The sequence below is a fragment of the Xiphophorus hellerii genome, chromosome 19 (genome assembly GCF_003331165.1).
Source record: "Xiphophorus hellerii strain 12219 chromosome 19, Xiphophorus_hellerii-4.1, whole genome shotgun sequence".
Classification (NCBI taxonomy): Eukaryota; Metazoa; Chordata; class Actinopteri; order Cyprinodontiformes; family Poeciliidae; genus Xiphophorus; species Xiphophorus hellerii.
In genome coordinates this window covers 21435384-21451676 of record NC_045690.1, presented here as the reverse complement: position 1 = coordinate 21451676, position 16293 = coordinate 21435384, and the positions used below count along the sequence as shown (strand labels likewise).

Genomic DNA, 16293 nt, shown 5'->3' with positions numbered 1-16293 from the left:
TTGAAAATTAAAAGAATTTGCACTTAGTTTCAAGAAGTGGTTAAATATTCAGCCAGAACTTGGCTAGAAAGTGGTCAATGACAGCACAAAGTGTGGTTTCTCTCCCAATTAATGAGGGGAATTCATTTGAGCCCAAAACGATTCTTGTCCCAGGCAGATTTAGTCAGAGAAATGTGTTTCTGATAGAAGAAAAAAGCAGAAAATCAAATGATTAGAGTTCTTAAAAGTGGTTGAAGCTGTTTGATGAGTTGTGGATAAAAGGAGGTTTGAAATAATTTCATGGGAGCCCAAACATATATCTAACTCAGATACATGTCAAACCTGACATTTCTTAAAAGGTGACATGATGAAGTCTAAAAAATATCAGAGGGAGTTCATGTTTAATATCTAACCACAGAAGAAGTGAGGCAAATAAATGTAATTTCTTTGAAAATGAGAAGTTTTGTAGTATTTTTGTTTGTTTCCTTTAGGACAAAACAGCCCACAACTGGAACTGTGACCTGAAGAGTGTCAAGAACTTCTCAATCAATAAAATGATTGACTACATAAGAACAGAAACCACAGGACAAATGTTACGTTGGGTTTTACATTTATTATTTTTTTTTACATTGCACAATAATATCTATATATACTGTATCTACAGTCTAAATTGTTTGTGGCAGCAGATTAAGTCAGACATCCATGTGAAATTGATTTTAATAAAACTGTACAAAAATTTTTTTTTTTGCCAAACAAAATACTGCAACTCCACAGATGTTCGTCATCCCAGAAGACGGATGGAAGTATGGCGAGAGCTCTCCGGCACGATGCTCGACTGCGGGACGCGTTTCTACAGCGCAAAGGGAGGGAAAGCAAGAAGTTCTCTGAAGCAAACGGTGACCGCACGATCGGATGAGGGAGGCGAAACGAAAAACTTCAGGATTTTTTGTTCAACGTGGTGCTAAATACAAATGCCAGAGCAGACGATCTCTAAGAGGGATAATACATGGTCGTTTCAAGTTTGTAAACACGTAATATCATGCATCCTTCAATGTGCAATAAGAGGCCATTTAGGACGTACAAGTTGCAAACTGAAGCACTTTTAAAGTCGAGGCCACACTTTTCGTAGAAACAGCCCAGCAGAAGGAGGCGATCCTGCTGCAGTAGCAAAGCTTTAAAATCGGATGAGCGACTTGGATACGTACAGGAAAATGGTTTCTGAATGACGACGAGTTATGAAGAGCCATTGGTTGGACATAAACGTCACTTCCTCCATCTCAAAATGACATAAAGGTACTTATTTTAATAGATTGTTGAAATAAAAGTATATATTCATTTATATATACATATATATATTTTTTTTTGTTTTGTTTTAAAATATAAATATTTTATAGTTTCTTTAATCGGACATGAACAAAATCTGAGAATGAAAAAATCATCATAATCAGCGAATGATATAAATAAGCACAAGTTTACGATGTTTTTGTCCTTCCCAGAAAAAAAAAGGAAAATGGGACACATTGAAAATCATAGCAAAATTTTACAGAGTACAAAAAATAGTGCAAAACCCACATATTTTTTTCTCTTCCACATGGGTTTATCTCAGTAGTATGAAGTGGAGTGGATTAAAATCAGCTGTCTGACAAGTGAAGGGTTTCTTTGAAAACTGCTGCGTAATCCACCGCAGACTTGAGACGTTTCCGTCTTTTCCAGCCGACAGTTCTGGATTTTTCTCTCCGGTGGATCAATCAGTTTGGAAAGAAACTCCTCCAGCTATTGCTGCTCACCTTTCTGAACAGAAAAAAATAAAATAAATAAAAACAGGTCGGGACGGTGAGAAAAGTGTCGTGCTTATACGAAAAAAACAAATCCCTCCACCCCCCAAAAAAAACAAACAAAAAAAAGTCAGTCTGCTCTCCTTTGTGTACACAGTAGACTTCGACGAGTGTCAAAATACGCTCTTAGTATTCCGGAGGGGAAAAACACATAAAGACAACTCTGTGAAATAAAGGTAACTCTTTGGTGTCAGAAAACAACATGGCCGCAAGCGTACAGTGTTGCCGAAGCTCAGATTCGCGTCAAACCGTCGAGCTATTTACAACATTTGGCAGCAATTTGGCCTGACGAAGTTTTGCTCCTCCTATGTTGGCGTATAACAGCAGCAGGTCCTTGCAGTTTGTGAAAGGAAACAAAAAGGTTGAGTCTTTTTCGACAAAACACTCCAGCAAAAATGAATTAAACCTGTAGAGATCTGATGTAACGCACTGCATCAATAAAGCGGCCGTACTACACATATTCCTTCGTATACGCATGTTCACAAACACAAACCTGTACAACGCTTAGCAAAAGTATTCACACCCTTTGGAACCTTTTTTATACTTCACTAAGTCACAAACTTCATTGTCCTTAATGAAAATCTATTGTCTGTTCAGCCTCTTTTTTATGATATGATACCACTAAATAAAAAGTGCAACTAATTAGGTGACTAATAAATGACCTAATTAGCAAAAGGAGTGGAAATGCGTGTAGTTTAAGCTTGGAATAAAATATGGCTGATCTGTGAAGAGCAATTGCAAACAAATATCGCAAAGACCAAAAAAAGATAAGGGACAGGCCGGGGATACAACTGCGGAGAAGCTTCAGTTTTGAACATCTCACAGCAAACTGGAGTCAGAAACATTGCACGTCACCCTAAAAACACCACGGTGGTGGGAGTATCGTCCTGTGGGACTTTTTGTATTGAACGAAGGCCGCAACAGAGTTCTGTGGCGAAGAGCGGCGACGAGCCAAAGCATACAGTCAAAGGTTTGATGTATGCTTTGTGAGAATGATCTAGTCAACGTTGGTTGAAATGTTAAAAATCACACACCCAAAAAAAATCATAATAAAGACGGGGCTGAAAACCAAAACATACCACAATTTACAGATTTGAATTTGTAAACACGAAAACCGTCTAAAACACTCCTAAACCTCCACAACTACCCACTTCTTTGACGAGGAAAAGCTCACGAGGGATGAATACTTTTGCAAGTCACAGTAGCGTACACAGAGCTAGAAGTTGGCGTTTACGCTTCATGAGGCAAAGGCAAACAAACAAAAACAAAAAAAAAAAGAGAGAGAGAGAGTGTTTAAAAGAGCAGTTCATAGAGAGACGAGCTGTGGCACAGTGAGCAAGTCACTGTGCTCGGTCATGTCTACCAACACAAACAGCATCACCACTTCCATTGTGCTGTAAGAGAAACACACTTTTTCTTGAAAAAAAAAAGACAAAAATCATCTTCAGCTACACCAGGATGAAAAAAAGGTTGATTTTTATCCCAGAAAACTTCTAAAAAAAAAAAAAACCCCACAAACATTTATCCTTGTTAAACTACCGACAATCTTTGTTTAGCCTGTCACAAGATCTGACTACAGCACTCGGGGGTTTTCCAGTGTCTCAACTCATTTGTTAGAGAACAATGTAAACTCTTCATGGGGGGTAAACATTTTTAGCACTTTTTTTTTTTTTTTTTTTGCGCTCACATAACTTTTAATGCCCAACACACAATCTTCAATGCCAAAATATTTTTCTACCTTAAATAAAAACCCAAAGTGACTCAGAAAACATTCTCGCCCAAAAAGCGACTCGGTAGATGTGAAAAGGACGACGGCAAACTACTGAACTACCAGCCCTTGTTCAGTTAAGAGGCAACAGATCCAGCATCTGTTTGTCCAACTTATCTACTCCACTACTCTAAGTGCTTCAAGGCTCTTTCTAGATGGCTAAACCGGAGGAAAAGGATGATTCAGAACAGAAAAACGAAACAGAAGTCTTTCCCAGTCACTCCTGTGGAACCTCACGTGTTCACTCGATTCGTTTCGAAGGATCAGACTTTTCTCCTCGTTTAAGTTCGCTGTGTTTGGCAGACACAATAAAGGGCTTAGAAAGGAAACAAAGGGGGCTGGGAAAGTGCAGCCAGGCCACCCAGAGTACATTATATTTGCAGAATTGTCCCTCCTCCCTTCCTGTCTTTGCTCGACAAGCAACAGGTGTGGATATATTTCGATCTTCTATCACTGTCGGGTGAAACGGAGGAAGAGAAGCCAAGGAGTTCGCTCCTCGTCTCTGTCGACTGGAGTAATGGAGAGTGAAGGTTATTGTGCTGAGAGAAAGAGCATGATTCTGTTGAGCAGAGCAACCCCAGCCCGCCCGCCCGCGCAGAAAAAAAAAAAGAGAGAATACAAGAGGAGGAACCCCAGCTCCCCGGAGATACTGGTGTGCATGATAACAGAGTCCAGCGCTCCGCTCGTTGTCATCAGAGCTGGTACCACTTTTTATCTTTGTACTTCACCATCATCTGGGGAGAGAAATGATAAGAATAACAGATTGATTTCAGAGGGAGAACAACAAGAAAACAAACCGGGTGAAACGGAGGTCGTTCCGTACGTCGTGGGCGTGTTTCGAGAAGGACTCCGCGCTGGCCATCATGGCTGCCGTCCTCTCCTCCAGCTCTCCCAGTTTCTGCCCTCTCTCGTCCAGCGCCACCCGGGCACGGGCGAGGTCGCCCACCACCCCGGACGCCGCGCCCTTCATGCCCTCCATGCTGCCCGGGCCCGGGATGTGCTGGGCCAGGCTGCGCGAGGCCTTACCGGCCGCCGTTTCACCGACTAGCAAACGACAAAAAAATGACTGACAATTATTTGATTAATCGGATATTTAAAAAATTTAAAAAAGAATTGGCACATTCTGCAGATTATTCATTCACCCACTTAAGCCTTTTTACATGCAATACTAGAAATACATTAAAAGATGAAAATGAGCAAATAATGAAATTTCTTTTTTAATTACCGAATTTTCCGCACTATAAGGCGCACCTAAAAACCTTCAATTTTCTCAAAAGCCGACAGTGCGCCTTATAATCCGGTGCGCATTATTTAAGGACCAATATTGAGCCACAACAGGTCTCGCAACTACGGTGAGCAGCCGCCGACTTCATTTCCCCCCGTAGAAGAAGAAGCGCGCGGTGCACGCTGGGTTCTGTGTAAAGACCCCAAAATGGCTCCTATTAAGAGACAAGCTTACGACGCAGAGTTTAAGCTCAAGGCGATCAGTCACGCAGTAGAACACGGGAATAGAGCAGCAGCCAGAGAATTTAACATGAACCAATCAATGGTTATAACGGAAGTGGATATATATTGTGATTGCACTAACGTTTGATTTACCGTAACAGTATCAGACGGTTTTTTACGTGTTTATTGAATCGAGGAAAAGTTCCCCTCCACTATATGTTATACCTTGCTGTTGTTAAAAGATAAACTGTGTCACGAAAATACCACATCACTGACTTTACCTTGGGGAAAATAATAAAACAGCTGTTTATTCATTTTGGGAATGAACAGAGTTTTCAGAATGCTGGTTTGTAATCTATTAATAAAGTTTGACTGACCTATCTGACTATTTTGTTGACATTCCCTTTAGCGCAGTTCCATCTAATGGATGCATAACGTAACCCCAGCCTTTACTGTAGCGTCTATTCTATGCACCTTATATATGAAAAAAGTTTTAAAACAGGCCATTCATTGAAGGTGCGCCTTATAATGTGGAAAATACGGTACTGTTAATATAAATAAAAGCTAACAATCGGATTGAGTTTCTGATTTTGTGCTATAAATCAGAAGACAAAACTAAAACTTTTTATAAATTAAATGCTAACAATAAACAGTCGCAAATATTAGGAGCTGAAATACTTAATGGAGTTAATTGTGATTAATCAATTATTGAAGTGATTGTCAACTAATTTAGTAACTGATTAATCATTAACTGGAGTATACAGACTCAGAAAAGTTATTTGATAAAGAACAACATCCTCAGAACAGTACTCAAGGCAAAATGTACAAAAATATATACATTTTGCATTTGAGGTAAGAAAAACTGTCTGTAAATACGTTCTGCCCAAAACTCATCAAGTGGCAGTTTTAGCTACACCTGGTTCAAATTCAGTCCAAAAAATAATCTCACACTAAAACACATTTTCTACTCTACAGCGCATCAACGTTAAGTCAAGCACAAAGTACACAACTTTTCAAATGTTGATGTTAGGGATCATTTTCAGCTGCTGATGCATCCTTTGCTACCGCTGATCAAGCATGCTATTTAGGAAATAAAATTAATATTTTCTTATTTAAAAAGGATTTAAATTAATTCCTTATTTGTATATTTCAGTGTATTTCTGATTGCATAAAAAAGTCTTAAATAAAAAATATATTTTTTAAGATAGTAATTAGAATTATAACTAAAATAACCTTTAGTTGAACATGAGAGTTTAAGTTCAGGAGTCACAGAGACTTCAGCCTCTGCGACTCCTGACGTCGGACGTTTTCAGCCTCTGCGACTCCTGACGTCAGAAGTTTTTAACCTCTGTGACTCATGACGTCAGAAGTTTTCAGCCTCTGTGACGTCAGGAGTCACAGACGTTTTCAGCCTCTGTGACTCCTGACGTCAGAAGTTTTCAGCCTCTGTGACTCGTGACGTCAGAAGTTTTCAGCCTCTGTGACGTCAGGAGTCACAGAAGTTTTCAGCCTCTGTGACTCCTGACGTCTGAAGTTTTCAGCCTCTGTGACTCGTGACGTCAGACGTTTTCAGCCTCTGTGACTCCTGACGTCAGAAGTTTTCAGCCTCTGTGATGTCAGGAGTCACAGAAGTTTTCAGCCTCTGTGACTCGTGACGTCAGACGTTTTCAGCCTCTGTGACTCCTGACGTCAGAAGTTTCCAGCCTCTGTGACTCGTGACGTCAGAAGTTTTCAGCCTCTGTGACTCCTGACGTCAGAAGTTTCCAGCCTCTGTGACTCGTGACGTCAGAAGTTTTCAGCCTCTGTGACTCGTGACGTCAGAAGTTTTCAGCCTCTGTGACTCGTGACGTCAGACGTTTTCAGCCTATGTGACGTCAGGAGTCACAGAAGTTTTCAGCCTCTGTGACTCCTGACGTCGGAAGTTTTCAGCCTCTGTGACTCCTGACGTCGGAAGTTTTCAGCCTCTGTGACGTCAGGAGTCACAGAAGTTTTCAGCCTCTGTGACTCCTGACGTCTGAAGTTTTCAGCCTCTGTGACTCCTGACGTCAGAAGTTTTCAGCCTCTGTGACGTCAGGAGTCACAGAAGTTTTCAGCCTCTGCGACTCCTGACGTCAGAGGTTTTCAGCCTCTGTGACTCGTGACGTCAGAAGTTTTCAGCCTCTGTGACTACTGACGTCAGAAGTTTTCAGCCTCTGTGACTCCTGACGTCAGAAGTTTTCAGCCTCTGTGACTCCTGACGTCAGAAGTTTTCAGCCTCTGTGACGTCAGGAGTCACAGAAGTTTTCAGCCTCTGTGACTCCTGACGTCAGAAGTTTTCAGCCTCTGACTCCTGACGTCAGAAGTTTTCAGCCTCTGTGACGTCAGGAGTCACAGAAGTTTTCAGCCTCTGTGACTCCTGACGTCAGACGTTTTCAGCCTCTGTGACTCGTGACGTCAGAAGTTTTCAGCCTCTGTGACTCCTGACGTCACAGAAGTTTTCAGCCTCTGTGACTCCTGACGTCAGAAGTTTTCAGCCTCTGTGACGTCAGGAGTCACAGAAGTTTTCAGCCTCTGTGACTCCTGACGTCAGACGTTTTCAGCCTCTGTGACTCGTGACGTCAGAAGTTTTCAGCCTCTGTGACTCCTGACATCACAGAAGTTTTCAGCCTCTGTGACTCCTGACGTCGGACGTTTTCAGCCTCTGACTCCTGAAATCGTGTTCTGCAGTCTGAACAGGCAAACGACCTAAAAGTGTCCCACATGCGCAGTAGAGGGCGCAGTAGCATCAGCGGTCTCAGTTTTCTCCCAACCACCATAAAAAGAAGAAGTGCTCAGTGTTCAGACTGTCATGAAAAGATCAGATACAGGTCGAATTACGTAAAAAAAAAAAAGAAATCAGAATTGGGTCACTTCAGGCTGCAGTGTGAACGCAGCTTGATATGTATTCATTAACATCAGAGTAATATCAGTCTGTTCCTATCCTTAGTTCATGTTTTACATGGGAGAAATGATGAGATGTGGTTAGCCGCCAAGACTACGTCTATTCGTGTTTGGCACCACAAACAACGTGTGACTCAATTTCAGCTGACAGATTGAGATTGAAAATAATGAAAAATTTACACAAAAATCAAAAATGGGTTTCTGTCAAAAAAAAGGGGCTATTACCGTAAGTAAGACATTTTTAATTGCCTAAAATGCAATAGCATAGAACTCCTTTAGTGAATTTGGACCAGTTGGAGCTGAAAATGTAACACTGGAGGAGCTTTGGGTGACACATTTTTATTGTCAGGTGTTTTCATCTAAAATGTATATGCATTTGGTACAGATTTGGTTAATTATTCTGTGAATATATTGATTTTTTTCAGTAGATTGTCTCCTTTTTAAGTCTTTGTGCTCCAGTTAACGACTAATCGATTACTAGATTAATTGACGATTATTTCAATAATCGATTCATCATATTTGATTAATCGTTTCGGTCCCTGTTAAAACCATGAAAATAAATAACAAGAGTTGATCCTAGCTTATACGTCATGGGCGAGTTTTAACTTTTGAAAACAAAAATACACTGAAAATAAAACCCTCTAAGATTACAAATAGGCATACTAAAAAAAACCCCCCAAAAAATAAACTGAATTGCCTTAAGTGATGTTACCAGATGCGTCCAAACATGGATGCTTATTTCTGAGAGGGTTAGTTTTATCTTCATTAAATAGCAACAAAAAAGCAAAGTGTACAAAAAAACTGAATGATATGTTCTCTAGACAGACTTTAGTAAAGTGACTTTGATTGTGCTTAAGGTAACGTCTTGGTAGCAGCTTTAAGCAGCGAGCCAACTCTCACTGGTCTATTGAAAAATCAAAGGGCAGTGAAAGCATCACTGACGGGAAAACTGCTGAGACCGGAGTGGAGGTATTATGTAAATGTGATGTAAAAGGTTAGAGCAGCCTTATGTAACGCCGAAGGACGCTGCGCACTCACAGAGGTCTTCCCTGTCCAAAGACTGAGCTCCTCCACCAAAAAGGCCTTTGAAAAAGCCTCTGTTCGGAGCCTCCGGCGTCTCCACGGGGGTAAATAACTCGCTGAGCATTTCCTGAGGACGACAAAAGCATCAGCACGTCCGTTTCAATATATTCTCCCCCAGGATGTTCAGTCCGAGCAATAAACGTCAGCTTTAAAAACAAAAAACAACCTAGGATCTGAAATAATGCAATTTCCTACCAAAATGTCAACACTCCCTTCAATAGTTAAATTAACTTTACAGAAGCGATTTTAACTGAGATTTTACGTGACAGACAAACACAAAATGGAGCATATTTGTGAAATGGAAGAAGAAAACAAAATTCTACAAAAAAAAAGAATATTTATATTTAGCCGTCAGTACAAAAAATAAAATCCAGTGCAATTATTGGTTATCAGAATTCATTCCAGGTTTCCTACACTCTTTTGAAGCACCCCCACAGCATGATACTACCACCACTGTGCTTCACAGAGGCGCTGATGTGGACTCAGGTACAGAGTAGCAGATGAAAACATTAATCATTTGATATTTAAAAATTTACATCTGACAGACCAAAATATAGTTATGTGTACATTTTGGTATTCTGAGAACCAAAATGAAAATAATTCATACAAATAACTCATAAAATAACAAAGCAAAAAAGAAGAAAAAAAATCTAAATCAATTTCTTTCAGAATAAAACTTCTGAAACTTTAACAAAAAGTTACTCAGTTGGCAGAGTATCAACTTTATACTTTATAATAAAATTACTCAAGTAAAAGTAAAAAGTAAGCAGAGTTAAAAATACTTTTAAAAGTACATTCTTTCCGAGAAGTTACTATCCAACTCTGCACATAGGCAGACATTTTTATTTTTTACAAAGCAGGTGGCCTCTGATTGCTCTGGAATTTATTTTAGGTGTTAAAATAAAGGGAGCCGGAAGCAAAAATGACCCACTTTTATCTAGAAAACTATGCATCATTTTTCACTAATTATGCCACGTTAAACGGCATTAATACGATTTTAAAGGAACAGAACTTTCTGATCTCGCTCCTCATAAAAATTGCCTACACAAATCAATCAGTTGTTTGCCAAAAATTGCAATCCTATGAACCGATTTCCTTGCTGCCTGACCTGAAGGTTGTCGCACGTCTCCTGGCTGTAGGTGATCCTCTGGATCTCGGTGGGGGAGGTCAGGTACAGAGCCTGGCCCAAGTTAGAGAAGCAAAACGTTCTGGCTATCCGCATATCTGTCAGCGGCAAGTAGTTGATGTCCAGCAGAGGCCGCAGACTGGGCAAGCTATAACCATCAAACGGAAAGATGTCAGAGGGATGTGGTGCTTTTTACAAGTTCTACAAACGACTTCATTAGCTGTGTTCAGATACCATATATTGCACTCTTGGCAGGAAATTCAAAGAGAGGTGAGGCGTCTTGATCAGAGATATCAAAACTGCAAAGTACCAGTGCATACCTCAGGGTCATAATGTGGCCGTTGGCACAGAAACAGGCGATGCAGTAAGCCCCGGCCATCTGCACCACGTCGGCGCGCAGCACAAACGAGGTCTCTGTGATGTTGTGTTTGTAGATGCTGGTTTGGGACGGCATGGCCACCACGTTGGCCTGCTTCTCCGAACACAGCACGGCAAACTGGGAGTCCTGGCCTTCCTGTGAGGACGGAGGCGTGGCCGGCCTGCGCCTCCGGGTCTTCTCTTTCTCTTTCTCTTCGTCGGAGGCGTTGGGGTCGTACCACGCTTCACAGGAAGGGGGCAGCATAGTTCCAGCAGCATCCAGCAGGGCCATGGTCAGGATGCCTCCTTTGAGATGGACCAAGGTGCCTGGAAATGCGAGTTTGGGTTATAAAACAACAAAACACAGCACAGAGAGGAACTGAGAGGGTTTCTGCAGGTTTCAACAGCTCAAATTTAAGATGTTTTATGGCCTTTAAGAGTAACATTTAAGACTTGTAATGCAAAATGTGCAAAAGAAAATTACAAATTTTATATGCATATAGCTTCTATAAATTATAGATCTTATCCAAGTCTCACTTTAGTTGAAGACAATTTGTTATCATAGGTGCATCTGTGGCTCTCAATTCTCATTTTGTTCCCTCCAAATGTATTTTCCTCCACACCAACAATTTTGTTGAAATCAAATTCTTCAATAGGTAAGACGGATCTTTCTGCTCGACCACCGTGTTTAAAATCCACTACATCTCCGACTTCAGAGTTTGTGTCGCACCAAATGCTGCTCTGAGATCAGTGCTAGTAGCCGCAGCGCAGATCGTTTTCTGGGGAGCTTTAGCCACGCCAGAGGATCAAAACGGTGACATTTCTAGGGTCTGTTTGTGGCACTGGGGAGCAGCTTTGTGCTTCTCACAGTACATATGGCTCTCTGCAGTCCTAACCCTCGTAGTGCCAAGCTTTTCTGCACTGAATTTATGTGGCATCCTATGGGTTGGCAAAAAAAAGTGAGCCAGTGGCAAAGATGAACGTCTAGCTAGCCAGGAGTATATGAAATAACATAGTATATATAAAAATATAAAACTATTAAGGAACAAATAATACACCCAGGCTGGCTCTCTAGGGTATATTACTATTAAATTAATATACCGTAGCTATTAATGGACCCTAGCTAGCCACCTTAGCTGGTATGGTCAGTTGGCTGGACGATGTTTGTCCTCTAGCTAGCTGCTAACATACCCAGCTAGGTATGTCAGCAGCTAGCTAGATGTAGTTACAGGATGCAACAAAGAAGTCTGCCTCAAATTCTTGCCTGACCACAAAGTCACAAAAAAATACAAACTACCTGAATATATAAGATTAAACAGTCCTGCCGTGTCAAAATTTAAGACTTGTAATTAATGTATTTAAGGCCAAATCAGATTTTTAAAAATTAACTTCAGACATTTTAAAGCCTTAATTTTAGACACATGAATTTAAGACATTTTCTGTTATTTATTTGTAGAAATGTTTGGGAATGATGAGGTCTTTACACTTCACAAATGCACAGCAACTTTACCTTACCCAGATCTAATCGCTTAAAATCCCATTTGAACAAGGGCTGGAACTAACAATTATATTAGTTATTGATTAATCTGTTAACTAATTTGATAATTAATCAATTAGTCTTATGGAAAAATTTTCACATTTTGTAAATTTTTCATTTATGCCTTATTTATATAATATTGACATTTATTTAAAGATGCAAATAAACCAATAAATTAATTCTTTTTAAAAACATTTTATTGCCTATAATTCAATAACACAGTGTGCAAATAAACACTTGATCATTTGTAGCACAGGATGCATCTGCAGCTAAAAAAATATTTTAACCTTAACATGTCAGATAGCAAAAGGTGCTTAACAGAAGATTTATTTTACAGTAATTTTGACTGGGTGAAGCTTAAAACTATGACATTTAAAAAGTTTTTGGTAGACCACATTTACAGACACAGGGTTTTTTTTTTATGTTAAATGAAAAATGTACAGTACAGACCAAAAGTTTGGACACACCTTTTAATTCAATGAGTTTCCTTTATTTTCATGACTATTGACATTGTAGATTCACACTGAAGGCATCAAAACTATGAATAACACATGTGGAAATATGCACTAAACAAAAAAGTGTAAAACAACAGAAAATAGCCCTTATATTCTAGTTTCTTCAAAGTAGCAACCTTTTGCTGTGATTACTGCTTTGCACACACTCTGCATTTTCTTGATGAGCTTCAAGAGGTCGTCACCTGAAATGGTTTTCACTTCATAGGTGTGCCCTGTCAGGTTAATAAGTGGGATTTCTTGCCTTATAAATAGTCATGAAAATAAAGAAAACCCATTGAATTAGAAGGTGTGTCCAAACTTTTGGTCTGTACTGTATATGTTTTCTGTATAACTTTGGTTCAATTACTGCTCTGAATATATTGTTCCTTGTTACAGAAGCAATTTTCACTGAGATTTTACTAATTTAGTTGACAATAATTTTAAGAATTGATTAATCACTATTAACCCGATTAATCGTTTCAGCCCTAACTGAAACATATTAAAATATGAGGCTTTTTCCTGATAAAATAAAGCTCAAGAGGTATGAATACTTTTGAATGGCACCCCATGCTGGGTTTCTCACCGCAGGAGGCAAAGCTGAGTGGCTGCTGGAGCTTCTGGTCGCCGCCCGGCTGCAGGCTGAGGGCCACCATCATCACGGAGCCCTGCGTGGTCCCCACCAGCAGACAGGGGCTGGCCAGGCTGCCCGACTTCCTGGGGAAACTCTCGCAGAAGTAAAAGGAGGAGATGGCCTCTCGAGATTCTCTGTCTATGCTGGTTACGCTTGAGCTACGCGAGCGGGTGAATGCGTTATCCTTCCCATCTAGACGGCAGGTTTGCGGATGAACAAAAAAAGAAAAACCAAACAGAGATAAAAATCAGGAAATTATTCAAGTTAGACATCAAGAGAAAGCTGGTTCACATGTTACCAAGCAAAGAGGAAACCAGGTTAGATGTTCTGTAGAAACACACCTCCCGACTCATTGATAAATGACCAGGCAGACAACACGAAGCAAACCCTTTGTTAAGAACAGACCAGAGGGCTTTTGGACATTGAGATGCGTTTCTTTTGTCCCAATTTGCTTTTGTTCGTTTAAAATCCGACAATCTCAATGTGAAAAGCTCCAGCCGAAGCACGTTTGATCATCTTCTTAAAAAAAAAAAAAAAAAAGTTACTGAAGGGGATCTCCACAGAAAAACTAAGCGAGGGGGAAAGATAATACGTCGCCCTTCACCCGAGTTCTTCTCGAGGGAGAAACTGGAAACAGGAAAAGCAAGATTCTGGACGTCACGTGCGCTCAAGCAACACGAACTTCCTCGAAAAGAAACAGGACACGATCACCGTGAGAGGATTAGTGTCACGTGTTATCCATTTTCACAATGAAAAGCCCTCGTTTGTGGGGATTAGTACGAGTTATCCCACTCCGACCAAAGTCCAGCTGCGACCGGTCCACTCACATCGGTGCGGGTCTGACTTAGTTCTATGCACATTCAACTTCCGGGTCATCCTGGCCGCCAGCTTGCCATTTTTCATACTACCAACGGGCCATTTACACAACCAAGGGGACCACCGGTGGGAGCGATCCTCTGCGTCCGGGGCAGACACATCTCAAGTTACGGTGCAAAACACAGCAGCGCTTTTAAATTCACACAAACACTCTGCAATGCTCTCATAAATATATATATATTATATCTTTAAAGTTAATATAAAGCAAAAAATAATAATTCCTGTTAAAATAAGGGGGGGAGGGAAACAGGTTAAAACAGCAAAATTGTTTTCAATTCATTTGTTGGCTTACCCAGATCTAGCTTTTGCTCACCAGACGAGCTAATTTTCCGCGACATCTTGGCTGGAAAAAAGGAGAAACAAATACCCCTAATTTTTAAAAGGAGAGACGTTTTGTGCACCTGCTTAGATAAATCACAGCGATCAGGAATTAGAGGCACTTGTCCAAGAGTTGCAGCATCAAACATTTAGGAAAACGATCACTTGGTACAAACTGCAGGACAACTGTTGAGGCTCGGCTCTCCGAGAGGCGCTCGTGGACCCTTCAGCTTTTTCACATTGCACAGCCGCAAAATTTCAAACTTCAAACTGGGATCATATGAAACCAACATAAAATGGTGCGTAAGTTGCAGGAAGAAAAAGGAGCTGGGTGCGTGGATCTAAAAATCTGAAAAGTGAGGCAACAATAGATCAACTTTTTTCAGATTTACGATGAGTTTCAGATTTATTGAGTATGTTTTAATTTATTGTGCGATTAATTGATTTATCACTTATTGTGTCAGGCCTAGATGCATTCTCGTTTTACAATCTTCTTCTTCTCCGCATGTGGACTCAATTTGCTACCAGGTGACATCTGAAGGCGCATGGCTGCAAAAAGATGCCACACTGTTTAGATTTCTTTTGAAAATAACATTTGTAAAACCTTTTTTTTTTAAACTTCCTAAATCACAATTATGCACCGCATCAGGTTGGTTTTTCATGAAGCCCAAATAAGTTTGTATACTAAATCTTATCCTAAACAGTGCATACAGCTTATGCCAAATTGTCTTGATTGTAACAAGACTCTGAATACAAACCAAAAATGTGTTTATATTCCAAAAAAAAAGAAAAAAAGAAAAGCAACTGATTTTTTTTTTTCTGCTACCAGGAGTGTTGCCATTCCCAAACAGGAATCCCCCAAAAGTTGCCTTAGCAGTCCACAACCACCCTCAGAACCGCCGCCAGAATACAGACGAAGCAGAAAAGCATCGCAGAGGAGCCGGCACTGTCAAAGAAAGCAAGAAGCAGTTGAGAAATAAGATAATTATAATTCAGTGAACATTGTTATGCACAGAGAGTAGGTGGAAGGGGAAAAAAGGAATGAGCGGATAGCCAAAAGATCACACCGAATCGAAACCCTGGAAAGGGGAAATACAGCGAGCATCGACGATCGAAGAGAAACTCAAAATCCAAGTGGTTAGTGACACAAATATTGAGGCAGATTTTCTACAGCTTTCTTTCGGGGACGGGAAGTAAAAAGCATCAGATATTACATCCCCAAGCAATAATCCGTAGAGTGCGAAGAGAATCTGAATAGGAAATCTGAAAGAAAGGCTGAAATCTGAAAGGCGCCCGTCATGCAATCAATAAACGCAACAGGATTATTTTTTTGTGATCAGTAAAAAAAAAGAAAAAGAAAAAAAAAAGCCACGTCTCCACTGAAAATCTGTCTTTCATTGGCATGCTACGCACAGACCGGCAGAGGGTCAAGGCACAGTTTGGTTAGAGCGCCGCCATTCATGGAGAGAGAAACGGTGAGTGAAGGAAGAATGCACGTGAAAGATACAGTACCAAAGTCATTGGCAACCGTCTTGGAAAAGCGTCTGCTTTTTAACTTCACTGGAAATGAGGTTTTTGGGGAAGAGGGGGATTTAGGGTGGGGAAAGAGGACAAATCAGACGTCTTCAGCCATTTATGATTTGCTGGAGTTAAGAGGGCGCATGCACTGAAAGATACGGTACCCTTCTCTATGAAGTTCTGTTTTCGTTCATCGTCTGAATTGTAGGGTGAGGTAGATCCTGGGTGATAGATGGGAGCATTTGGGGAAAAATGCTTCGTTAAAAAAAAAAAAAAAAAAACTTTCCGGGATGGTTTTAGGTAAGTGGCTTACCTGACGTGGGTGATTTGCATCGGTCCTCTGAGTTGTTAGACCCGTCGTTGGAGTCGCAAAATCCTGCAGAAATATCGATTGGAAAAAAAATAA

The 16293-nt window shown here is 40.5% G+C and overlaps 1 protein-coding gene across 10 annotated transcripts in view; it reads right to left on the bottom strand.

The window, feature by feature from the left end:
- Positions 1 to 572: 572 nt before the first annotated feature.
- stxbp5b (syntaxin binding protein 5b (tomosyn)) overlaps positions 573 to 16293 on the bottom strand; it is a 41100-nt gene continuing 25379 nt past the window's right edge. Inside the window, exons 19-29 of one of the 10 annotated variants that reach the window (XM_032547065.1) lie at positions 16201 to 16263; positions 16052 to 16108; positions 15882 to 15929; positions 14344 to 14394; positions 14003 to 14152; positions 13128 to 13367; positions 10477 to 10840; positions 10139 to 10304; positions 8986 to 9097; positions 4406 to 4626; positions 573 to 4316 (exon numbers count right to left, since the gene is read on the bottom strand). In XM_032547065.1, the coding sequence (XP_032402956.1) occupies positions 4275 to 4316; positions 4406 to 4626; positions 8986 to 9097; positions 10139 to 10304; positions 10477 to 10840; positions 13128 to 13367; positions 14003 to 14152; positions 14344 to 14394; positions 15882 to 15929; positions 16052 to 16108; positions 16201 to 16263 (1514 nt within the window). In that variant the 3' untranslated portion in view covers positions 573 to 4274. The remainder of the gene's footprint in view (positions 4317 to 4405; positions 4627 to 8985; positions 9098 to 10138; positions 10305 to 10476; positions 10841 to 13127; positions 13368 to 14002; positions 14153 to 14343; positions 14395 to 15881; positions 15930 to 16051; positions 16109 to 16200; positions 16264 to 16293) is intronic. The other 9 variants (XM_032547066.1, XM_032547071.1, XM_032547067.1 and 6 more) reach the window with 9 other exon arrangements.